Below are 27,187 nucleotides of genomic sequence, written 5' to 3'. Positions count from 1 at the left end.
TACATACCTGTAAATGCTTTTAGCCAATACCTCAGTTGTATCTAGTGTTTTTCCCCCTTCCTTGATTTCAAATCCTGTAAATATACCCTGTATAGATGATGAACTTTGATCAAATTCAAGTAAAGTTCTGTAGTGTCAAAGAACTGTTGTTTTGTTGTGGTTTACTTCCTTTGTGGATAAGATTCTTATAAGCTTATGAGTGCAGATTTGAATTTATGAGATTATCTAATTTGCTTATCAGCCAAATTATTTACTGATTTCTGACTTTTATGTGTGGAGAAAAATGTAGATGACAGGTTTTCCATGTCACTTCAGCTGTTTGACCTTGTAACATCATGTCTTATGTTACAACACATGAGTTTTTGCAAAGTGCAACAGTCAGGAAAAACATGACGCCACAGACGAGAGGAATTATCACTTAACTGGGGTGTGCCCTGGAGGTTAGCTTTACTTTGCATGGATGCCGATACTCTGTAATGGCTCACGAAGGTGGACCGATAATGTCGTTATCTGCCCACTACTTGTAATTTCTTCCTACGGAAGTGTCGTTCCACTGATCTATCACAATGTACAATGTGGCTGTACCCCCAAAGCAGCACCTGCCTTGCCCCACGACTGCTTGACAAAATCAAACTTCGGTTTATTTATGTATTTGTTTATTTTCAGTAAAATGTGTCATATATGAAAGTAAATCTGTCCCCTCAGACTTTGAATTTTTAAGGTTTTTTTTTCTTTAGTATCAAAACCAGACTTTGAAGTTGAATTTCTAGGATGGAATTTGTTTAGCATCAAAATATTCAGCCTCAAAAACTTCAACCTAAAAAAAAAAACAAATAAATAAATAAATTCAACCTCAAAAAATAGAAAAGCAGGGAGAAGCAATCAGTCCCTGTCTCAATCATCCAACGTTTATGGAAGTAAATCTGTGACACTGGATGATTGAGACAGGGATTAATTGCTTCTCCCTGCTTTTCTATTTTTTGATGTTGAATTTTTGAGTTAGATTTTTTTTAGGTTGATTTTTTTTTTTTTTTTTTAGGCTGAATAGTTTGATATTTTGAAATTCAACCTTAGAAATTCAACTTCAAACAATGATTTTGATGTTAAAAACATTCAACCTTAAAAATTCAACTTCAAACTCTGATGGCACAGATTTACTTCCATAGTCAGTCACACTCCTGTTATCACTAGTTAGACTGCTAATGTTTCAGTGTGATGTTTTGCTTCCTTTGGGCTGCTAATGAAATGGTGGGCTGCTAACCATAGAGGGCCACTAATCAAATATGGTGCCCTCCAAAATCATGTTACTGTATAATTGATATTTGTGGCATAAGATCAGTGCATTGGAAAAATTTTGAACTCGTTCCCATGCTTACCTCTGAAACAGTGTTGTGTGGTTTTAATTCCAGAATGAATGCACAAAGTCATTTTGTTACAATGGATATAAAGTGAGCCACAGTTTTTATATAGACTTATTTATTCATTTTAAAGGGCGTGCATTCACTGGTGCTGGATTGGTACTTGGTATGAAAATTTTTGAAAACAAAACGGATGTGGGAGGATTAATGACATCTTTGGAAGTTACAGACGAGAGGTTCTCTAAATTTATTGGGATGTGTGTCCTACACATTCCCATTCTGTCATAGTCCGTCCACTGCACCCGAGTTAAATGTACCATCTACGGCCGCTGTCGACCCCTGCAGTGGCCGCGAGGCTGGACAGAAGATGTGTAAAGTGACTACACTCAAAAAACTGTTGAGGATGCAGAGCCAAACAACACTGAGACTCAGGTGTGCAGGTATTCCAACAGTCAGCAGGAGCAGCACTGCTAGAAAGAGCAGCAAAATGGTCCACGCATTAAGAAACCTGCTCGGGGTTTGGCTTTGGTTTGTAAATTGGCCTTTTGGAGGAGGTGTACTCAACTGTGATCGTCGGCAGCAGCTAAGCACAGGAAGACACCCACCATGGATTGCTGAACAGATGAGGGTTATGAGGAGCATTACTATGGCAACCTGCAGTAGCTGAGATGTGTGGAAGACGGTGCACCGGTGCAGTTGGTGGAATGACACATCCTCCAAGACAGGACTAAAGTCAGATATGAAGACATAGAGGACATCCAGAAACCACAGAATGATGGTCACAAACAACCTGGCAGCAGCGGTGGTGGTGGTGGGCCGGAACCTCCGAGACAGAGTTAAAAAATGCTCCAGAGTGGCTGCAACCACAATGGGCCAATGCAGCGCTTTATAGACTTCTCCAATAATTTGAACAAACAAGCACACGTGGAATCTGGTCAGCTGCAAGCCAGACAGGAAGACTCGCTCGCCGTGGATGTGCAAGCTGGTGAGGATGAGGGTCAGAGCCATGTCGACGAGAGCCAAAGAAACACTGAAAACGCCCAGAAAGCTTCTGCAGATGTGGCTCCTCTGGAAAAGCACCAAGGTCCAGTTCAGCAGACATTTGCCTCCCAAACTGAGCAGGATGGAGAAGATGGAGATAGTCATGGTTTCCACTCTTCAGCCGTTTTACAGGATGTGCACCAGAAACTCACACCAGTAACTGTGAAGGGGGAAAAAACATTTTTAAGTATTCTATAGAGCTTCTGTGACTCATGAGACACAGTCAAAGAATACCTATGGCATGCTCTAATCTCTGTAATAAAATTTTATGGTCAACAGTATCAAAAGCAGCACTGAGGTCTAACAGAACAAGCACAGAGAAGAGTCCACTGTCCGAGGCCATAAGAAGATCATTTGTAACCTTCACTAATGCTGTTTCTGTACTATGATGAATTCTAAAACCTGACTGAAACTCTTCAAATAGACCATTCCTCTGCAGATGATCAGTTAGCTGTTTTACAACTACCCTTTCAAGAATTTTTGAGAGAAAAGGAAGGTTGGAGATTGGCCTATAATTAGCTAAGATAGCTGGGTCAAGTGATGGCTTTTTAAGTAATGGTTTAATTACTGCCACCTTAAAAGCCTGTGGTACATAGCCAACTAATAAAGATAGATTGATCATATTTAAGATCGAAGCATTAAATAATGGTAGGGCTTCCTTGAGCAGCCTGGTAGGAATGGGGTCTAATAAACATGTTGATGGTTTGGATGAAGTAACTAATGAAAATAACTCAGACAGAACAATCGGAGAGAAAGAGTCTAACCAAATACCGGCATCACTGAAAGCAGCCAAAGATAACGATACGTCTTTGGGATGGTTATGAGTAATTTTTTCTCTAATAGTTAAAATTTTGTTAGCAAAGAAAGTCATGAAGTCATTACTAGTTAAAGTTAATGAAATACTCAGCTCAATAGAGCTCTGACTCTTTGTCAGCCTGGCTACAGTGCTGAAAAGAAACCTGGGGTTGTTCTTATTTTCTTCAATTAGTGATGAGTAGAAAGATGTCCTAGCTTTACGGAGGGCTTTTTTATAGAGCAACAGACTCTTTTTCCAGGCTAAGTGAAGATCTTCTAAATTAGTGAGACGCCATTTCCTCTCCAACTTACGGGTTATCTGCTTTAAGCTACGATTTTGAGAGTTATACCACGGAGTCAGACACTTCTGATTTAAAGCTCTCTTTTTCAGAGGAGCTACAGCATCCAAAGTTGTCTTCAATGAGGATGTAAAACTATTGACGAGATACTCTCTCCCTTACAGAGTTTAGGTAGCTACTCTGCACTGTGTTGTTATATGGCATTAGAGAACATAAAGAAGGAATCATATCCTTAAACCTAGTTACAACGCTTTCTGAAAGACTTCTAGTGTAATGAAACTTATTCCCTACTGCTGGGTAGTCCATCAGAGTAAATGTAAATGTTATTAAGAAATGATCAGACAGAAGGGAGTTTTCAGGGAATACTGTTAAGTCTTCTATTTCCATACCATAAGTCAGAACAAGATCTAAGATATGATTAAAGTGGTGGGTGGACTCATTTACTTTTTGAGCAAAGCCAATAGAGTCTAATAATAGATTAAATGCAGTGTTGAGGCTGTCATTCTCAGCATCTGTGTGGATGTTAAAATCGCCCACTATAATTATCTTATCTGAGCTAAGCACTAAGTCAGACAAAAGGTCTGAAAATTCACAGAGAAACTCACAGTAACTACCAGGTGGACGATAGATAATAACAAATAAAACTGGTTTTTGGGACTTCCAATTTGGATGGACAAGACTAAGAGACAAGCTTTCAAATGAATTAAAGCTCTGTCTGGGTTTTTGATTAATTAATAAGCTGGAATGGAAGATTGCTGCTAATCCTCCGCCTCGGCCCGTGCTACGAGCATTCTGAGTTAGTGTGACTCGGGGGTGTTGACTCATTTAAACTAACATATTCATCCTGCTGTAACCAGGTTTCTGTTAGGCAGAATAAATCAATATGTTGATCAATTATTATATCATTTACCAACAGGGACTTAGAAGAGAGAGACCTAATGTTTAATAGACCACATTTAACTGTTTTAGTCTGTGGTGCAGTTGAAGGTGCTATATTATTTTTTCTTTTTGAATTTTTATGCTTAAATAGATTTTTGCTGGTTATTGGTAGTCTGGGAGCAGGCACCGTCTCTACGGGGATGGGGTAATGAGGGGATGGCAGGGGGAGAGAAGCTGCAGAGAGGTGTGTAAGACTACAACTCTGCTTCCTGGTCCCAACCCTGGATAGTCACGGTTTGGAGGATTTAAGAAAATTGGCCAGATTTCTAGAAATGAGAGCTGCTCCATCCAAAGTGGTGTACACGGGGCTTCTGTTTAGGGCTACGCTTCCTCCTCACAGTCACCCAGTCGGCCTGCTTTCCCGGCTGCTCGGGATCTGCCAGGGGGGAACTAACGGCGGCTAAGCTACCTTGGTCCGCACCGACTACAGGGGCCTGGCTAGCTGTAGAATTTTCCACGGTGCGGAGCCGAGTCTCCAATTCGCCCAGCCTGGCCTCCAAAGCTACGAATAAGCTACACTTATTACAAGTACCGTTACTGCTAAAGGAGGCCGAGGAATAACTAAACATTTCACACCCAGAGCAGAAAAGTGCGGGAGAGACAGGAGAAGCCGCCATGCTAAATCGGCTAAGAGCTAGTAGCTACGCTAAGCTAGCGGATTCCTAAAAACACGCAAAGTGAATAATGTGTAAATAATTTAGAGGTGATTCAGCAGAAGGAGTGCTTTAGTTAAGGCACGTAAAGATTACACTGGGAAACAAATCGTAATCTAGATAGCTAGATCAATCTAACTGCGCAGATTAAACAGCTAACAGATACAGAAAAACACAGCTGTGCTCCGGAACAGGAAGTGATACAATACCGCAGTGAGAGCCAACCACCAGTAGAGGCAAGCAAGAGGATCCTATAAGGGCTACTTGAACAAGAAGAATGCAAGAAGGAGCTGGTTCTATAGGTAGGCCTTTAAATACAGACAAAAGACTCCCAATTAACACAGAATTATGTCAGTTAGTCATTTAGAGGCTTTAACAAGTGAATCCATCAATTTCTGAGCAAATGACATGATGCCCACTGTTCAGCAGGTGGCAGACAAACATCTAAATTTGACCACATGTCACTTCTGGGAGCATATGTGCTAACGCTAATCTATGGAAATGCTTACTGGATGGCAATCATTCATTCAGACAGGTGGTCCATCCCCACCTCTCGACAGTAACCAACTCTCCACTGTGTACGTGTTCCCTTGAACTTCTCAAGCCACTGACACACCTACATGCTGGATCACATCCAGAGAAACAAACCACATCACCAAAATGTCATAGCTGATGTCCCCTCACAATGCAAGTGATACTCCTCATCAGTGTGTCTCTAAACAACTCTTTGTTTAACAGAAAGTCATTCCAGTCGTACCCAAGGATCTTCTGAAATGGCATTAAGTTCTCACCTTAGGATACTGGTTAGTGTCCTTGTCTCACAACCATATGGTAAAACAGGAAAGACCAGGACCTTAAGGACTTGGATCTTCTTTCTCCTGCAAAGATATCGGCATCATCAAATACCTCAGTCCAGCAACCTAGTGACTCCATAAGATCTTTTCAGGTAAATCCCAGTGTCAAAGATTGAGAAACCAGAGATATGCGCGTCACCATCTTTACAAGTTCAAACCTTTCACCACATACACTTCTGATGTCTGACCCCAGAAGTTATGGACAGTCTGGATCTTAGTCTTGATCCAGGACCATCACAAACCCAGATACTCTGAATCCTTGCTCAGTTTCTCAAGCACTGCACTCAGTGTATCCATGGGTTCTGCTAACATAACATCATCATCTGCGAAGTCAAAGTAAGTAAACCTTTCCTTGACAACAAAGGCATCTTCTGGTTTTGACAACCCCACCTAACACTCAGCCAATGCAAGCATTAAATGGTTTAGAAGCCAGAACACACCCTTGAGTAATGCCTGTATTCACTGTGAAAATGTCAAACAAGTCAGCTTTTCCCCACTGAAAACTGGGCCGAAGTGGATGAATCCATTCAACCACATTTTTCTGTTCAAGCCACAAACTTACCAATACTTTCCAGCGTAGGGAAAATCAAAGTACTGCGCTAAAATAAAATAATATGTTCACATGGGAGTGCTGCAGTAATACAGGAAATCATTCTGGAAATATCAGATAAATATTACAAGGATTTGTAATTGGCGCTTAATCTCTCCTGTTTTGAAAGATTATTTTGGTGGAGGACAGAGTTAGTGGTTGATTTTCTTTGATAAGAATTTTGAGGACAAAATTTAAACTGCATTTACTTTTTTTTTTAAGGATATGGGGCAGAATCATCGACGGCAGAAGCAAGTTACACCTGGGGGGGCCTGAATGAACTTGCCCAGTGTGCCACTATATGTTAAATATGAAGGAATCTGTGATTTTTTAAAAAATTGAAATAAATAAATCACCACTAAATGGTACCTTATGATATGGTGTTTTGGCAGTATGTAGGATAAATTTAATAATTTGTTAATGTCGTAGTCACGTGGGGACGACAAATAAGATGGCGACTTTTTAGAGCGTCTCCGCTCTTCCACGACCAAAATGTGATAAGGTGTGTGTGTGTGTATATATATATATATATATATAGAGAGAGAGAGAGAGAGAGAGAGAGAGAGAGAGAGAGAGAGAGAGAGAGAGAGAGAGAGAGAGAGAGAGAGAGAGCCTAAACAGCCAGTGTGAAAAAATGTACAAAAAGTTATATTAACCTTTCGCACAACATACAGTAGTTGTAGTTGCACTGAGTTCCCACCAGAGGGTGGTATTATCCAAGTAGGTAAAGAGAAAAATACAGGCAACTCGGTACAAAATGGGGTCCTTTAGCACTGTTCCGGCTGAGAAAAAGTTTTTTTTCTCTCCCCCCCACCCCTTCTTGAACAATTACAGGAGCATTTTTTGCACAGGCAGTCTATGTGCATGATCAACAAAGTTAACACTAAATGATATTATGGGGGGAGGGGGGGGAACCAATGACAAAATAAGGGTATTTATTATTAGAAGGGACTGAACACAAAAGGTGTCTCATCTCAGTCTGACCAACGAAAAGGCAGAAACAGCAACAACCACGATCAGTCCACTTTGCCTGTAACAGTGGACTGATCGTTATTGAAATGCAAAAAAACAAAAAACAAAAAAAACAAACAATTGAATCACCAGATCTTTCATTTGATAATGATGAAAGAGCAGGATAACTGGGCAGGGTTTTGCTTCGGGAGTTGGTTAATTTTTCAATTTATTTTCATTTATGTAGCGCCAAATCACAACAGAGTTGCCTCAAGGTGCTTCACACAAGTAAGGTCTAACCTTACCAACCACCAGAGCAGCAGTGGTAAGGAAAAACTCCCTCTGAGGAAGAAACCTCAAGCAGACCAGACTCAAAGGGGTGACCCTCTGCTTGGGCCATGCTACAGACACAAATTACAAAGCGATTCACAAAACGAATATACAGGAAATGTTGCAGATGCACAGGACAGGAAGGTTTCAGGAACAGATACCACACCCATTTCTGGATGGAGCCGCACCTCAAACAGAGAAAAGAAAAAATCAGAATCAGGCATCGGAAAGACAACAAATTCAGTATAATTTGTCAGCATGAAGCAACAAATTAAGGGGCTAAACTCTGGTGCACCTTGTCCAATTCCTGTGGTGAAGCAAGCACCTCCGTTCCAAAAACACAGATGAGTTTAAAAGTGGAAGAGAAGGGAAAGCACCATACTGCTCATATTTTCTTAGTCAATAGGAATACTTCTCGTGATGTCATAAGTCTGGTCACGTGGGTTTTTTACTTCAATGGCTGGCAGAAAGCCACAGGGTTACATCATAACGCCAGTCAGTTGCTGCGTTATTAACTCCACCGATTGTTTCCTGAAGGGCTCGATATGTTTCCTGAGAAGTCCTGATCGGGAACCGAAACGATCTGCATGGATTACTGCAATTTGACACAAGAACTGGGTAAGTTGCTAGTACATTTAAATCAGCAGAAATGTCAAAGAAATAATGTTACATTTTAGTTTGGCACGCCAGTTAAATAAATTTCCTCACTTTCCACCAAGCAGTAATTTATTTACACCATATATATTTACATCCATTGTTGTGTGGTCTGTTCAAGGGGATGATGAGCTCATCTGTCTGTTTAGACATTAATTGAATTTCTGTCCAACTTCAAAATTACACTTGAATCCATCAAAAGCCCAGACATCCCAGTTTTACACCAGCATTTAAGTGCAGCACACATTTATTGAGGTATTTGGAACTGACCCGTGTGAAAAGGGTATTTAAACTTCAAGCACCCTGATCCATGCAGAAATATTCATCTGTACATAAATGCAAAATGTTGCCAAAATGTATTTTTTAGAACCTATTTAAAAGTGAAAAAGTGAAGGTGAAATTAAAAATCTGTAGGTAATATTCTTATTTGTTCAGGTTATGATAAGTAGTAGAGTATTTTGGATTTATCGTCGATCAACTCAGTAAACAAATCTGTCCATGTAGGCGTATCGAGTGACGATCCAACCGACCCAGACTATGTTCCTCACCTGAGGACGGGTTACGATGAGGAACAGGCGCTGGGAAGTTCACTGAAGAAGACAACAAGAAGTGTACGTCCAGAGGCCGTGTCTGTCTGTCTCCTCTGGATCCAGAGGCCGTGTCTGTCTGTCTGTCTCTTTTTTTTATAATTTGTTGCTTTTTCTTGTTTATTGCTGTTGTTCTTTAGTTGTTTTGTTTTTCATGTCCAAAATAAAACTTTAATTCATTCATTCAAAATTAACATCAGAAAAATGGTTGTTGCTCCCTAGTTCAACTATGTAGCTGCAATCTCTAATCAAAATGCACGATATAATTTTTAAAAAATACGAAATCATAGTGAAGCATTTGTTTGTGGAAGGGGAAAATCTTGGAGCAAATGCGCACGTTGCAGTGGAAGACTTCAGAGACAGGGGAATATTCATAATTGGGATCTGGATTGTTCATGTGACACTGTAAAAGTGTTTTTTACTGCTCAACCACAAACACGGCAGGCTTATCAGCCTCTGAAGAACAAAATACCCCGTTGTTTTCCTCCAGAAGAATCTCTATGGCCTTGGTGGCTGCCTCCTTATCCTCTCTAACTCCAGTACACAAGAACAGAAACTGACTCACACATGGATAAAGACTGAAAGCATGCTCCACCTCCCCCACCCGACCTCCCCTCCTGCCCCCATCACACACCCCATCCCGGCCACTACTCACGCCACCCCTTTTCCCTCCGGGAACTGCGCAGTTTTAGCTGCGGCAGGTCCCCATTCCCCCCAAGCTGTAGGCGGCGCGACCCATGTTGCTGCGGCTACCACACACTCACTTCGCCCGGGTCCTCCTCACCTGGGCAGCGCAGTTCTGGATGTGCTGGAGCTTCTGCATGCTCCTGCCTGAGATCCCGACGAGAAGGGCATTGCGAGACTCTAGCCTGGAGGAGACAAAGGCGAGGACTAGCCTTTCAGCATCACTGAAGGAGAGGGAGGGGCGGAACTTAGAAATGTTTCTAAGGTGAAAGAATGAGATTTTACAGAGGTGGTGGATATGATGATCAAAGGAGAGGGTGGGGACAAACCTGGCCCGGAGGTTTGTTACAGAAGAGGAGAAGGGGGATAGAGTGGCCTGAAAATGAGAGAGCTGTAATGGGGGAAGAGTGGAGATTATGTGGTGTGCCAACAAGGATGGCTTCTGTTTTGGTGGTGTTTAGCTGTAGGAGATTTCCTGTCATCCATGCCCTTATCTCCTCCAGGCAGGCTCTAAGTGTAGACAGAGCGATTGTTGGAGATGTGGGGTCGGTTCGCAAGTAGAGCTGAGTATCATCGGCATAGCATTGGAAGGAAATTCCATGCTTGCCGATGATGTGACCCAGGGGGAGCATATAGATGGTGAATAAGGTGGGGCCAAGAAACCCGAGGAACCCCACAGGTGACAGTGTGGGGCCTAGACTTTGTGTCCCCCGGGGCCACATACTCAGCCCTACCTGTGAGGAAGGAGTGCAACCACTAAAGGACATCTCCAGTCAAACCAACTGTGTGCTGTGGAGGAGGATCTGGTGGTCCACATTGTCGAAAGTGGCAGTCAGGTCTAACAGCACCAGGACAGATGGAAAGCCCTGGTCAGCCGCCACCAGCAGGTCGTTAGCGACTCTGACCAAGTGATAAATTTATCAAAGTCTACTTTTTCAGTTATTATGACTGGTATCATTATAGCTTTAAGGATCATCTTGAGACACTGTAAAACGACCAAGGTTCCAGATGTGGAAGAATGGCTAGAGACAATTGTGGAAACGGCACCATAGGAGTGTATGCTCAACAGACTGAAAGGGGAAATGGATGATGGGACTTCATTATGAAATCCGTTTTAGACTTATGCAATGTTTTCTGTTTAATTAATACTGAAATATTTAATATTCTGTCCTTTTTGGTTTTCTGTTATCTCATTTCATGTGATTGTTTATTATGTACTGTGCCTTTCAAAAAACTAATAAAACTTAAGTTATATTTTAAAAATGATATTTTGTTAATGTCTACATTATCAACTGTATCAGCTTTTATTTTATGACTCCATTTTAACAAGAATACAAAATATGATTTATTTTAGATTTGATTTTTATAATATTAAAATATATGGAATTACATATTTTGAAAAAATGATGTTCCTCATACCCCCCCCCCCCCCCCCCCCCCAAAAAAAAACCCCAACAAAAACAAAACATGAGAATGTAGTGGTTAAATCATCTATATTTGAAAGATGCTGCAGCTGTAATACCTTAAATCTTCTCTGCTTTTGTAAAACTGAACTCAAAACATTTGTAGCCCTACAGGATTAAAAAGTAAGTTATTATTATTATAACCTTTATTTAACCAGATAAAAGCCCATGGAGATTGTTACCTCTTTTACAAGGGTGACTTGGCCAATAAAGGCAATAGCACGCGTCGTAATACACTACTAAACAACATTAAGATAACCATTAAAATATACTAGCCCGTTGTCCGTGGGGATCCACAAGCTCTAGATTAGGTAGTTTATAAAATACAGTGAGGCAAATAAGTATTTGATCTGCTGTTGATTTTGCAAGTTTTCCCACCTACAAAGAATGGAGAGGTCTGGAATTTTTAATCGTAGGTACACTTCAACTGTGAGAGACAGATTCTTAAAAAAAAATAAATAAATCAGAATATCACTGTATGATTTTTAAACAATTAACTTGCATTTTATTGCATGAAATAAGAATTTGATCTTGACATGATTATTGATTGCTCACACTGAAGACCAATCAAACAAATTAAAAACATCTGATCCAATTATCTGAGGCAGACATCCTCACAAATTAATAAGAGCAATCACATAAATAAACGCCAAAGCCGACAAAGACATCAAACAAAAGAAAAGAAAACAGACAAAGACACTAATACAGAGCACATGTTGATAAAATAAAATACAGCACAATACGAGATAACCAAAATAATGGCAAAAGTACAAACCAGACAATAAATACATCATAAAACTACTTGCTGATTTAAAAAAAAAAAGTTTACAAAAACGGTCTCAGATCGAAATCCTCATTTAAACCCGTAGGGGAAAGTGTACTGAGAGTATAAATCTAAAAGGCTGCTCTTTTCAGAAGCAAATATTAACATCTCCACCACGATTATTAAGTTGTACATGCTCTATACCCATGTATCTGAGTGAACTCACATTATGATTTTTCAAAAAAAGTGCACAGCCACAGGACTTTTGTTATCATGATTACAAATTTTGGATCTATTCTCCGAAATTCTTGTTTTTAAAGGCCTTGTGGTTTTTCCAATGTAGGCTAGTCCACACGGACATTTCAACATATAAATAACATTGGATATCTCACATGTAATAACTTCCTGGATTTTAAATATCTTACCTGTACTGGGATGTTGAAAAGTTTCTGTCTGATATGTGAAATTACACTGACTGCAATGACCACATCTATAGTTACCATCCGATATCTTGGGTAAAGAGCAAGAATCCGTGAAAGACAGCAAATTAGAGCAAACGTTTTTTGGCATTTGTGGACCATGTTCTTCAGCCTTTAGTTTTTTTTCTCTTCCATCTTTTATTAAAGATTCGATGGAGGTTTTGAAATTACTACATACTATTACTGTCTCAGATCAGTGTTTTTTGGTAACTATGGATATTGAATCCCTGTATACTAATGTCCCCATTGAGGGAGGATTACAAGCCCTGAAATTTTTTCTTGATCAGAGGACTGATTGCACACAAAGCACTCAGAGCATTGTTGACCTTGCAGGTATTGTATTGACTTCTAATTTTTTTATGTTTGAAACTGAGTATTACCTGCAAATCTAAGGGATCAGTATGGGGTCAAAGATGGCCCCTAGTTTTGCCTCATTGTTCTGTGGCCTTTTTGAACATGATTTTATTTTTTTCGGATCGAAATCCTCATTTACATTGTATTTCACATTGGAAAAGGTATATTGATGATATTTTCTTTGTTTGACATGGTGCCGAGACATTTTTAGAATTTCATAAGTTTATTAATGATAACTGCAATTTGAAATTCACTATAGCATATGATGCACATAAAATAAACTTTTTAGATATTATGGTCTATAGACAAGATAACAGATTGAGCTCTACCTTGTACAGGAAGAGCACTGATCAGAATTCTATTTTGCATGGCAAGTCATTTCATCCAGTGTCTCTTAAAAGTGTACCTATTTCACAATTTAATCGTATATGTCATATTTGTAGTTCAGATTCTGATTATTGAGTACATGCGAATGATCTTGTACACCGGTTCCAACAGAGAGAATATAATCCTTTGTGGATCAGTGAAGCTTGTAATAGATTTGATACCGTTACCCAAACTGAATGTTTGCATTATAAACAAAATAAAACATTGATCACTAATTTGAACTGTATTACACAATATTCACTGTTGAGGAGGGAATTCAGTAAAGTTTTAAAAAAAACATTGGCACATCACTGAAACTGATCCACATTTGAAGAATTTAAAAGCATTCTCTACACCACCTAGGATTGTACATAGGAGGCCACCTAATTTGAACAGCATGTTGGTACGCTCTAATTTGCTGCCTCTCATGGATTCTTGCTCTTTACCCAAGATATCGGATGGTAACTATAGATGTGGTCATTGCAGTCAATGTAATTTCACATATCAGACAGAAACTTTTCAACATCCCAGGACAGGTAACATATTTAAAGTCCAGGAAGTTATTACATGTGAGATATCCAATGTTATTTATATGTTGAAATGTCCGTGTGGACTAGCCTACATTGGAAAAACCACAAGGCCTTTAAAAACAAGAATTTCGTAGCATAGATCCAAAATTTGTAATCATGATAACAAAAGTCCTGTGGCTGTGCACTTTTTTGTGAAAAATCATAATGTGATACATGGGTATAGAGCATGTACAACTTAATAATCGTGGTGGAGATGTTAATATTTGCTTCTGAAAAGAGCAGCCTTTTAGATTTATACTCTCAGTACACTTTCCCCTACGGGTTTAAATGAGGATTTCGATCTGAGACTGTTTTTGTAAACTTTTTTTTTAACCATCAAGTAGTTTTATGATGTATTTATTGTCTGGTTTGTACTTTTGCCATTATTTTGGTTATCTTGTATTGTGCTGTATTTTATTTTATCAACATGTGCTCTGCATTAGTGTCTTTGTTTTCTTTTCTTTTGTTTGATGTCTTTGTCGGCTTTGGCGTTTATTTATGTGATTGCTCTTATTAATTTGTGAGGATGTCTGCATCAGATAATTGGATCAGATGTTTTTAATTTGTTTGATTGGTCTTCAGCTGTGAGCAATCAATAATCATGACAATATTTAGACAGGTGTGTAACATGGAACATGCTGTCTGACGAAACGCGCCTGCTCAAAACGTTACATTTATTTGTTGTTAAATAAAAAATTTTTGTCTTGGAGGGCTGTGGCTGTGTGGATCATTTGGTTTTTCACTGTGATATGTTTTTGGTACTGCACGCCTCTTTAGGTGCTTTGGATGTGTGTGTGTCTCCATTGCATTATCCATGTATTTTTTTAACATATTTACAATTATATTATCTACTTACAGTGAACTTACTAAATAAAATTACGCACGCTTTTAATATATAGATGATTTACCACCCCCCTGCTGGAATGGCGTGCAAGTCCAAAATGTAGTTATCAGCATTGTTCAGTGTTGTTAGCTAATATCCATAGTTTCTCCATAAATATTAGTAACATTCCATTTTGGCAGTGTTCATCCTTGAGCTGAAATGCATAAGAATACCAAACAACCAATGTCAGCTTTCCGCAGTTTGTCTGTGATCAAAGTTATATGCATGCACGCACACACAGCTTTTTGTGTTTTCTGCATTCTGCTGCAAGCAGGTGCTTTTATTTTTACACACCCACAAACAGAGACAGTGGCAGAAGACATCAAATGCAGTACATGTCTCACTCATGGTAACAGCAACATGACACTTCAATAAAACTGACTAAACCAACTGAACTACAAAAATGCAATAAACCAATAACACTAACAACACTGTTAAACTAACATTAACTACAGTAACAACATTTAAAATCCCAAAACCCTGAACTCCCATGGCACATTGCAGTACAATGTCCATTATTCACTATTGTTAGTCAATATCACTACTTTCTCCAAAAATATTAGTCCTATCAATTCTCCGGTTTTGCAGTGTTCATCCTTGACCCAAAATACATAAGCATACCAAACGGCAAATGTCAGCTCTTCCCAGTTTCTTTGTGACCGAAGCCATACACACGCAAGCATACATCAATCAATCAATCAATTTTTTTTTTATATAGCGCCAAATCACAACAAACAGTTGCCCCAAGGCGCTTTATATTGTAAGGCAAGGCCATACAATAATTATATAAAACCCCAACGGTCAAAACGACCCCCTGTGAGCAAGCACTTGGCTACAGTGGGAAGGAAAAACTCCCTTTTAACAGGAAGAAACCTCCAGCAGAACCAGGCTCAGGGAGGGGCAGTCTTCTGCTGGGACTGGTTGGGGCTGAGGGAGAGAACCAGGAAAAAGACATGCTGTGGAGGGGAGCAGAGATCGATCACTAATGATTAAATGCAGAGTGGTGCATACAGAGCAAAAAGAGAAACAAACAGTGCATCATGGGAACCCCCCAGCAGTCTACGTCTGTAGCAGCATAACTAAGGGATGGTTCAGGGTCACCTGATCCAGCCCTAACTATAAGCTTTAGCAAAAAGGAAAGTTTTAAGCCTAATCTTAAAAGTAGAGAGGGCAGTGCCTTTAATACCTATGGCATGCTCTAAACTCTGTAATAAAATTTTATGGTCAACAGTATCAAAAGCAGCACTGAGGTCTAACAGAACAAGCACAGAGATGAGTCCACTGTCCGAGGCCATAAGAAGATCATTTGTAACCTTCACTAATGCTGTTTCTGTACTATGATGAATTCTAAAACCTGACTGAAACTCTTCAAATAGACCATTCCTCTGCAGATGAGGAATTACAACTACTCTTTCAAGAATTTTTGAGAGAAAAGGAAGGTTGGAGATTGGCCTATAATTAGCTAAGATAGCTGGGTCAAGTGATGGCTTTTTAAGTAATGGTTTAATTACTGCCACCTTAAAAGCCTGTGGTACATAGCCAACTAACAAAGATAGATTGATCATATTTAAGATCGAAGCATTAAATAATGGTAGGGCTTCCTTGAGCAGCCTGGTAGGAATGGGGTCTAATAAACATGTTGATGGTTTGGATGAAGTAACTAATGAAAATAACTCAGACAGAACAATCGGAGAGAAAGAGTCTAACCAAATACCGGCATCACTGAAAGCAGCCAAAGATAATGATACGTCTTTGGGATGGTTATGAGTAATTTTTTCTCTAATAGTTAAAATTTTGTTAGCAAAGAAAGTCATGAAGTCATTACTAGTTAAAGTTAATGGAATACTCAGCTCAATAGAGCTCTGACTCTTTGTCAGCCTGGCTACAGTGCTGAAAAGAAACCTGGGATTGTTCTTATTTTCTTCAATTAGTGATGAGTAGAAAGATGTCCTAGCTTTACGGAGGGCTTTTTTTATAGAGCAACAGACTCTTTTTCCAGGCTAAGTGAAGATCTTCTAAATTAGTGAGACGCCATTTCCTCTCCAACTTACGGGTTATCTGCTTTAAGCTACGAGTTTGTGAGTTATACCACGGAGTCAGGCACTTCTGATTTAAAGCTCTCTTTTTCAGAGGAGCTACAGCATCCAAAGTTGTCTTCAATGAGGATGTAAAACTATTGACGAGATACTCTATCTCACTTACAGAGTTTAGGTAGCTACTCTGCACTGTGTTGGTATATGGCATTAGAGAACATAAAGAAGGAATCATATCCTTAAACCTAGTTACAGCGCTTTTTGAAAGACTTCTAGTGTAATGAAACTTATTCCCCACTGCTGGGTAGTCCATCAGAGTAAATGTAAATGTTATTAAGAAATGATCAGACAGAAGGGAGTTTTCAGGGAATACTGTTAAGTCTTCTATTTCCATACCATAAGTCAGAACAAGATCTAAGATATGATTAAAGTGGTGGGTGGACTCATTTACATTTTGAGCAAAGCCAATAGAGTCTAATAATAGATTAAATGCAGTGTTGAGGCTGTCATTCTCAGCATCTGTGTGGATGTTAAAATCGCCCACTATAATTATCTTATCTGAGCTAAGCACTAAGTCAGACAAAAGGTCTGAAAATTCACAGAGAAACTCACAGTAACGACCAGGTGGACGATAGATAACAAATAAAACTGGTTTTTGGGACTTCCAATTTGGATGGACAAGACTAAGAGTCAAGCTTTCAAATGAATTAAAGCTCTGTCTGGGTTTTTGATTAATTAATAAGCTGGAATGGAAGATTGCTGCTAATCCTCCGCCCCGGCCCGTGCTACGAGCATTCTGACAGTTAGTGTGACTTGGGGGTGTTGACTCATTTAAACTAACATATTCATCCTGCTGTAACCAGGTTTCTGTAAGGCAGAATAAATCAATATGTTGATCAATTATTATATAATTTACCAACAGGGACTTAGAAGAGAGAGACCTAATGTTTAATAGACCACATTTAACTGTTTTAGTCTGTGGTGCAGTTGAAGGTGCTATATTATTTTTTCTTTTTGAATTTTTATGCTTAAATAGATTTTTGCTGGTTATTGGTGGTCTGGGAGCAGGCACCGTCTCTACGGGGATGGGGTAATGAGGGGATGGCAGGGGAGAGAAGCTGCAGAGAGGTGTGTAAGACTACAACTCTGCTTCCTGGTCCCAACCCTGGATAGTCACGGTTTGGAGGATTTAAGAAAATTGGCCAGATTTCTAGAAATGAGAGCTGCTCCATCCAAAGTGGGATGGATGCCGTCTCTCCTAACAAGACCAGGTTTTCCCCAGAAGCTTTGCCAATTATCTATGAAGCCCACCTCATTTTTTGGACACCACTCAGACAGCCAGCAATTCAAGGAGAACATGTGGCTAAACATGTCACTCCCGGTCCGATTGGGGAGGGGCCCAGAGAAAACTAGAGTCCGACATTGTTTTTGCAAAGTTACACACCGATTTAATGTTAATTTTAGTGACCTCCGATTGGCGTAACCGGGTGTCATTACTGCCGACGTGAATTACAATCTTACCAAATTTACGCTTAGCCTTAGCCAGCAGTTTCAAATTTCCTTCAATGTCGCCTGCTCTGGCCCCCGGAAGACAATTGACTATGGCTGCTGGTGTCGCTAACTTCACATTTCTCAAAACAGAGTCGCCAATAACCAGAGTTTGATCCTCGGCGGGTGTGTCGTCGAGTGGGGAAAAACGGTTAGAAATGTGAACGGGTTGGCGGTGTACACGGGGCTTCTGTTTAGGACTACGCTTCCTCCTCACAGTCACCCAGTCGGCCTGCTTTCCCGGCTGCTCGGGATCTGCCAGGGGGAAACTAACGGCGGCTAAGCTACCTTGGTCCGCACCGACTACAGGGGCCTGGCTAGCTGTAGAATCTTCCACGGTGCGGAGCCGAGTCTCCAATTCGCCCAGCCTGGCCTCCAAAGCTATGAATAAGCTACACTTATTACAAGTACCGTTACTGCTAAAGGAGGCCGAGGAATAACTAAACATTTCACACCCAGAGCAGAAAAGTGCGGGAGAGACAGGAGAAGCCGCCATGCTAAATCGGCTAAGAGCTAGTAGCTGCGCTAAGCTAGCGGATTCCTAAAAACACACAAAGTGAATAATGTGTAAATAATTTAGAGGTGATTCAGCAGAAGGAGTGCTTTAGTTAAGGCACGTGAAGATTACACTGGGAAACAAATCGTTATATAGATAACTAGATCAATCTAACTGCGCAGATTAAACAGCTAACAGATACAGAAAAACACCGCTGTGCTCCGGAACAGGAAGTGATACAATACCGCAGTGAGAGCCAACCACCAGTCATGCACACAGAGGCCACTTGGCTATTATAATGTAGATAAATACAAGCAAGTAACAAATAAAACACAATCATTTCAGCCACAGTACCAATATATGAGTTTTTAAAAAAAGTCAGTTTAAGATTTAAAACACGGGCACTGTTCAAAAGATTTATCTCGGCTTCTTAAAACAGAGTGGAAAGTGTTCAGAACAAACAACCCCGACAGTTTCAGTTCAGTTTGGAGGACATTCCAAGCAGAGGGAGCAGGAAAAATAAAAGCTTTCTTTCCCATTTCAGTTCAAACACGTCGTACACAAAACTACAACATATCATTCGAGCATAACGGCTTTCAGATCTCCGAAAAAAGTGGATAAATAAGTCTGAACCAATCCAGTAAGAGCCTTGGTAACTGGTTTACAGTTGACACAAATCAAATGCGGGCACAAAGAAATTCACACGTTTAACATGTGGTTTCAGTGCGGAAGGTTCCTGGTTCAAACCACAACCCTGCCACATTTTCCATGTACTGTGGAGTTGTGTCAGGAAGCGCATCCGGAGTAAAACTTGTGCCAAATCAACAAACAAGGGAGAAGCCGAAGGGACTTACTAAACTGTTATCAGCACATAGAACGGAGCTGAACACTGTAAATGCACACCACAGAGACTCTTAAGTACAACACTGTAAAACATAAAATATTATTATATTAAAATATAAGATATTAGCCACCTCATTTTTTGTTCAGCTTCAGAAATATCACTTGTACACATTTATCCAAGTTCACTGTGACACTTTCACAGTGTTCTGATCCATTCATTTAAAAAACAAACAAGAAAAAAAAGCACCACCTCATTACAACAAATATGCAACAACACTTATCACTTACCTTCGTTCAGAATTCAGTCATCTGAATGGGATGTGAAAAGCAGTGTGTGCGCGCATCTGCCCTGCGAACTGCCACGCCACGCTGAATCCAAGGTCAGGGGCGCTTTCCTATCACAAGCTTTCAGTTATAAGGCGGAGTTATAGCAGTGGAAACACCTGCACACTGTGCCAGGAAGACACTGAATTAATTATTAAATCAAACCACATGTAGCTCATTTACTAAAAAATAAATAATGAGAAGAAGAACTACTTACAGGAGGAAAAACAGCCTTTCTTTTCATGTTATTAAAATCAAAATGAAGTAAATTCAAATGCTTCTCAGAGCGGCGCTCTGTCCAGTTCAGACAGGATCTGAGTGTCAACCTTCTCCTCGGTCTTGTTGTGAGTGTTTAATGTACATTATTGTGCAAACCAGTGTTATGAAACAAACATGACAGGCCAAAAGTGGAAGAATGAGTGCTGGAAAACCCTCCTTTGTTGTAAAACTTTCCCTTATTCAGTTTGCATGGGAAAAGACACTCTTCTCCCCAGGGAGGTCAGAGGTCAAGGCTCAGCATCCACGTCACTGGCTGATTCTGGGCAGTTTGACTGCACCTCTTTATTTCTCCATCTATCCATACACGTCAGACCTGCACATACTCAGATCAGGACTGGGACAAGATGCTGGATCACCACATTAATAATCCAGGGACTGACTTTATTTAGGTACATAATGCTTCCTTAAGATGCTGTAAAACTACAAAAGATGCTGTTTTACTGCCTTAACTGCTTTTTAAATATCTATATCCTGTGTTTATCCTGCTTTTATGACCATTCCTTCTCACGTCTCCGTTACACTTTTTGTTAATGTGCTCATTACAGAAACAGTTGAACATGTGGGATGAAAAAGATGTGGGAAAGTCCCTTTCCTGATAATCCGGTTGAGGATTGTGGGAGTCGAGATTGTTTCCTGCCCGGCTGGCAGGGAGCTCACCTCCATAGTTAAATGTTGCTAAAGCTATGATGTTTAACATCCAGACTTTGGACTGAAAACACAAATATGTAAAAGAGTAAAATTATAGAACTCCAGTGGTGGTGGCCAAGTGGTTAGTGCACTTGGGTTTAATGCAGAAGTTGGCTAAACTCCACTCCTGCCACGTTTTTCCATGTAATGTTGAGTTGAATCAGGAAGGGCATCCGGTGTAAAACTTCAGCAGATCCACCTCAGATTTGCTGTGGCGACCCTGAGTGCAAACAAGGGAACAACCAAATGGGCTCACTTTTTACTAAAATTATAAGACTGTAAATTATTTGCAGGTGCAGGTGGGAGGAGGGTGTTGTTAAATCAAGATTTTTAGTAACGCTGCAGGTTTGTTAAATGAAATTTTAAAAATCCTCAACATTTTATTTTGTTAGAAGAGGGTCATTCCATATGAAAAAAGGGATATTTATTGTCCTAAAAGCCTTGTGTCCCCCATCGCCCAGTGACAGAGATGCCCTTCTTCTTCAGAAGGTCCACATCTGATAATCATCCACAGGTGGTAATCATAAACATAAAAAATGGGTAAATTTTTTCAGTTCAGCTGAGTTGTTTAGGTTTATAGACAGCATGAAACACCATCAGCAGGAGGAAAATAGATCTGCAAGTCCCAAAGTCCTGTATGGACAGCTGAATGTAAAAACTACTGTTACTACTAAGCTCATACCACAAAGTCTTGGAGGCTACACGTACCACCACTCCCTTGCAGATACCACAACACTAAGAGATTGAACTAGACAAGGTCCTTTTTTGACAGCATCAAGCCAACAGGTCCTTTGTGCCCCTCTAGATCTTTGCCAACCTGTCACCTTTGGATCAAAGTTGAGTAGGTTGGCAACAGGATAACTGGATGCAAAGGTGTTCAAACCTCTGGGTGAGTGCTTGAAGTATGAGTGGCTGCTGTGGGTGTCATCTAAACTCTTTGTTAGAGTTACATTCAGTCCACTGGCTTTGTTCCATACAGTATTATTATTCTTCGGTAGTCCATCTAAACTGATGCTGACTGTTGAGTTAGGTCTGGCTGGACTACTTGATGGGCCACGACGCTGGCACAAGAACAGCAGAGCCGATTGCAGTGGCAACACGTCAGTTCTGTTGTTGCTGTGTAGTGTCATTTCTGGTGTGCTTTCTGATAGTCCTTCAGTCGTTTTTTTTAATCACTATAACTGATTGTTTCACCAATGTCCTCCACCTCTCTCTGTCTGGAGCATCTTGCTCCTTTATCTGATCGTTCATTCCAGTGTTCTTCATGTGTTACTTCAGCACATCTTTGAAGCGTGTTTTCTGGCCACCTTATCTTCTTCTTCCTTCTCTCAGCTCAACATAGGAAGCTAAGTTTCTGTGTAGGCTCTCAGTTGTCCAGGTGGTTTCCATAGTAGAGAAGCTTGAATCTTCTACTGGACTGGGTTGCTTGACGTGAGGACGTTTCGCTTCAAATCACAGAAGCTTCCTCAGCTAAAATTCTTGCTCTGGAAGTCTGACTTCTGTCTTGACTCTTGTAGAGAAGAATAAACCAGAAGCCAACAAAAGCTGTTTTTTAACCTAACCAGACCCCACCTACCGAGAGGCTGACTGCTATAGGCTAGTGACTAAACAATAGCTCTAATTAGCACCTATTGTGCTCTAGTTAGCACTCTCCTAATGACAGGACAGAAGCCTCCCCTGATGGCTCCCTTGACGACTCTCTCCTGATGACGTGAATGACTCATTACCATGAACAAAAGACTGAAACTGCTTTGACCTGAGTACCACATTGTAAACAGGGAACAAAGCATGTCTGAGACCCGCTCCGCGGTTAAGGCTGAGTTTCAACTGTTTTACAAAGAATGCTTCCTTGACACCTCTCTCAAACCATTTCTTCTCTCTGGCTAAGATTTTAACTTCCTTGTCCTCAAACGTGTGGTTAGTGTCTTTCAGGTGGAGATGAACTGCAGACTGAGGTCCACTGGCGACCTCTCTGCGGTGCTGGTATAGCCTCTTGTGTAAAAGTTGCTTCGTCTCACCTATGTAGTGTTCATTACAGTTTTCCTGACATCTGATATGATACACTACATTGCTCTGTTTGTAACTAGGGATCCTGTCCTTAGGGTGAACTAATTTCTGTCTCAAGGTGTTGACTGGTTTAAAGTAAACTGGGATTTTATGCTGTTTTAAGATCCTCTGTAGTTTTTCCCCTACTCCTGCTAAATAAGGGAGAGACACTCCTCTTCTTCTTGTCTCTGTCTCCTGTCTATCTGGTCTCTTTGTTTTCTGGGACTTCTGCACTTTGTCCAGGGACCAACGTGGGTACCCACAAACTGTGAGGGCTTTCCGTACAAGTTGTTGCTCTTTAGCCCTTCCCTCTGCAGTTGTGGGCACCTGTAGGGCTCTGTGTTGAAGAGTCCTGATCACCCCGAGCTTGTGTTCAAGGGGGTGGTTTGAGCCAAAGAGCAGATATTGGTCAGTGTGAGTGGGTTTTCTGTAAACCTCTGTCTGGAGCTGCCTGTTCTCTCCAATCGTGACATCACAGTCCAAGAAGGCTAAATGGTTATTTCTGGCATCCTCACATGTGAACTTGATATTGGAGTCCACTGAATTGATGTGTTCTGTAAAGTCCTCAACCTCCTGTTGCTTGATTTTAACCCATGTGTCATCGACATATCTGAACCAGTGACTGGGAGAGATGCCCGTGAACGACGTCAAGGCTGTCTTCTCCACTCGCTCCAAGTACAGATTGGCCACAATGGGGGATACCGGAGACCCCATCGCACAACCATGGATCTGCCTGTAGTAATTCCCCCTAAACGGGAAATACGTGGTGTTAAGACAGATCTCCAAGATTTGGCAGATGTGGTCTGGTGTGAGTTTGGTCCTTTCAGGTAGAGACACATCCCCACCGCTGAGGCCATCTCAGCTGTGAGGCAGAGACTGCTGGAGGATGTGTCTCTACCTGAAAGGACCAAAGAGACGGAGACAAGAAGAAGAGGAGTGTCTCTCCCTTATTTAGCAGGAGTAGGGGAAAAACTACAGAGGATCTTCAGACAGCACAAAATCCCAGTTTACTTTAAACCAGTCAACACCTTGAGACAGAAATTAGTTCACCCTAAGGACAGGATCCCTAGTTACAAACAGAGCAATATAGTGTATCATATCAGATGTCAGGAAAACTGTAATGAACACTACATAGGTGAGACGAAGCAACTTTTACACAAGAGGCTATACCAGCACCGCAGAGAGGTCGCCAGTGGACCTCAATCAATCAATCAATCAATCAATCAATTTTTTTATATAGCACCAAATCACAACAAACAGTTGCCCCAAGGCGCTTTATATTGTAAGGCAAGGCCATACAATAATTCTGTAAAACCCCAACGGTCAAAACGACCCCCTGTGAGCAAGCACTTGGCTACAGTGGGAAGGAAAAACTCCCTTTTAACAGGAAGAAACCTCCAGCAGAACCAGGCTCAGGGAGGGGCAGTCTTCTGCTGGGACTGGTTGGGGCTGAGGGAGAGAACCAGGAAAAAGACATGCTGTGGAGGGGAGCAGAGATCGATCACTAATGATTAAATGCAGAGTGGTGCATACAGAGCAAAAAGAGAAAGAAACAGTGCATCATGGGAACCCCCCAGCAGTCTACGTCTATAGCAGCATAACTAAGGGATGGTTCAGAGTCACCTGATCCAGCCCTAACTATAAGCTTTAGCAAAAAGGAAAGTTTTAAGCCTAATCTTAAAAGTAGAGAGGGTGTCTGTCTCCCTGATCTGAATTGGGAGCTGGTTCCACAGGAGAGGAGCCTGAAAGCTGAAGGCTCTGCCTCCCATTCTACTCTTACAAACCCTAGGAACTACAAGTAAGCCTGCAGTCTGAGAGCGAAGCGCTCTATTGGGGTGATATGGTACTACGAGGTCCCTAAGATAAGATGGGACCTGATTATTCAAAACCTTATAAGTAAGAAGAAGAATTTTAAATTCTATTCTAGAATTAACAGGAAGCCAATGAAGAGAGGCCAATATGGGTGAGATATGCTCTCTCCTTCTAGTCCCCGTCAGTACTCTAGCTGCAGCATTTTGAATTAACTGAAGGCTTTTTAGGGAACTTTTAGGACAACCTGATAATAATGAATTACAATAGTCCAGCCTAGAGGAAATAAATGCATGAATTAGTTTTTCAGCATCACTCTGAGACAAGACCTTTCTGATTTTAGAGATATTGCGTAAATGCAAAAAAGCAGTCCTACATATTTGTTTAATATGCGCTTTGAATGACATATCCTGATCAAAAATGACTCCAAGATTTCTCACAGTATTACTAGAGGTCAGGGTAATGCCATCCAGAGTAAGGATCTGGTTAGACACCATGTTTCTAAGATTTGTGGGGCCAAGTACAATAACTTCAGTTTTATCTGAGTTTAAAAGCAGGAAATTAGAGGTCATCCATGTCTTTATGTCTGTAAGACAATCCTGCAGTTTAGCTAATTGGTGTGTGTCCTCTGGCTTCATGGATAGATAAAGCTGGGTATCATCTGCGTAACAATGAAAATTTAAGCAAGACCTCAGTCTGCAGTTCATCTCCACCTGAAGGACACTAACCACATATTTGAGGACAAGGAAGTTAAAATCTTAGCCAGAGAGAAGAAATGGTTTGAGAGAGGTGTCAAGGAAGCATTCTTTGTAAAACAGCTGAAACCCAGCCTTAACCTCGGAGTGGGTCTCAGACATGCTTTGTCCCCTGTGTACAATGTGGTACTCAGGTCAAAGCAGTTTCAGTATTTTGTTCATGGTAATGAGTCATTCACGTCATCAGGAGAGAGTCGTCAAGGGAGCCATCAGGGGAGGCTTCCGTCCTGTCATTAGGAGAGTGCTAACTAGAGCACAATAGGTGCTAATTAGAGCTATTGTTTAGTCACTAGCCTATAGCAGTCAGCCTCTCGGTAGGTGGGGTCTGGTTAGGTTAAAAAACAGCTTTTTTTGGCTTCTGGTTTATTCTTCTCTACAAGAGTCAAAACAGAAGTCAGACTACCAGAGCAAGAATTTTAGCTGAGGAAGCTTCTGTGATTTGAAGCAAAACATCCTCACGTCAAGCAACCCAGTCCAGTAGAAGATTCAAGCTTCTCTACTATAGGAAGCTAACTTTGGAAGTCTTGTATAGGGCATTCTGCACGCAAGGCCAGTCCAGTGAATTTAGGATGCTTTCATGAGTGCTTGGACAGCGACTGTCTCAGCTCTTCTGAGAACTCAATGTCAGGTATTTTGTGCTCTGAGCGAATCCTTTATTTGGCAGAAGTCACAAAGCTGTGTTGTAGTCAATTTTTTGATGTGCTGTTGGTAGAGGGGCATACACTCACCGGCCACTTTATTATGTACACCTCTTCAATTGCTTAATAACACAAATAGCTAATCAGCCAATCACATGGCAGCAACTTAACGCATTTAGGCATCTAGACATGGTGAAAATGACATGCTGAAGTTTAAACACAGCATCAGAATGGGGAAGGAAGAGAATGTAAGTGACTTTGAATGTGGCATGGTTGTTGGCGCTGGACAGGCTGGTTTCAGTATTTCAGAAACTGCTGGTCTAATGGGATTTTCATGCACAACCATCTCTAGGGTTTACAGAGAATGGTCCAAAAAAGAGAAGCTATCCAGTTAGTGGCAGTTGTGTGGAAGAAAATGCCTTGTTGATGTCTGAGGAGAATGGGCAGACTGTGTGATGCCATCATGTCAATATGGTCTAACATCTCTGTGGAATGTTTCCAACACCTTGTTGAATCTATGCCATTAAGAATTAAGGCAGTCCTGAATGGAAAAGAGGATCTAACCCGGTACTAGGACAGTGTAACGAATAAAATGGTTGGTGAGTGTACATTCTGTTGAGTGGAGCAGTGATGGAAAGACTACTGCATTGTACACCTTCACCTTTGTTTTCTTCTTGATGTCATGCTGAGACCACAGTTGTCGTAGTAGGGAAGGTTTTGGTGGCTGCTTCCATACAGGATTACATGTAAAACAGAGGCATTGTAGACTCAGACCGCCCGAGGTGAAAGTCTGACTCTAGAATTTGAACATGGAAATAAAAGTTATGGCAAAAGTGATGGGAGGAAGCAAACTTGCAAACAGAGTATGCAAAAGAGGGAAAATGTGACAACTACGTCACCACTTCACTGAATCATGGGCTGGCGCACCTACACGGAAAATCCACCTGTGGAGGGGCAGAAACACTGACTCACCTCATTCACAGTCTTACCTGTGTGAAGCGCTTTGAGGCAACTCTGTTGTGATTTGGCGCTATATAAATGGAAAAAAAAAATTCAATTCATGCTGTTAGACGCTAAAGTAAACACTTGGAGTAAGACAACTTCCTCCTCCCGCATGT

The 27,187-nt window shown here is 40.9% G+C and overlaps 1 protein-coding gene across 2 annotated transcripts; it reads right to left on the bottom strand.

Moving 5' to 3' along the window:
- Nucleotides 1-1,174: 1,174 nt before the first annotated feature.
- On the bottom strand, nt 1,175-27,187 carry gpr160 (G protein-coupled receptor 160). 2 transcript variants are annotated; one of them, XM_034183502.1, is made up of 5 exons: nt 27,059-27,187; nt 26,731-26,865; nt 19,820-19,981; nt 5,877-5,963; nt 1,175-2,559 (listed from the first exon to the last, which is right to left on the bottom strand). In XM_034183502.1, exon 5 carries the CDS (start codon nt 2,502-2,504, stop codon nt 1,641-1,643), a length of 864 nt encoding a protein of 287 aa, XP_034039393.1. In that variant the 5' UTR covers nt 2,505-2,559; nt 5,877-5,963; nt 19,820-19,981; nt 26,731-26,865; nt 27,059-27,187; the 3' UTR covers nt 1,175-1,640. The 2 variants fall into 2 exon arrangements, with proteins under 2 accessions (XP_034039393.1, XP_034039394.1); XM_034183503.1 differs by lacking the exons at nt 26,731-26,865; nt 27,059-27,187 and having other exon boundaries at nt 19,820-20,648.

The sequence above is a fragment of the Thalassophryne amazonica genome, chromosome 12 (genome assembly GCF_902500255.1).
Source record: "Thalassophryne amazonica chromosome 12, fThaAma1.1, whole genome shotgun sequence".
Taxonomy (NCBI): Eukaryota; Metazoa; Chordata; class Actinopteri; order Batrachoidiformes; family Batrachoididae; genus Thalassophryne; species Thalassophryne amazonica.
The sequence above is the reverse complement of the archived record's forward strand: the minus strand, read 5'-3'. Positions and strand labels throughout refer to the sequence as shown.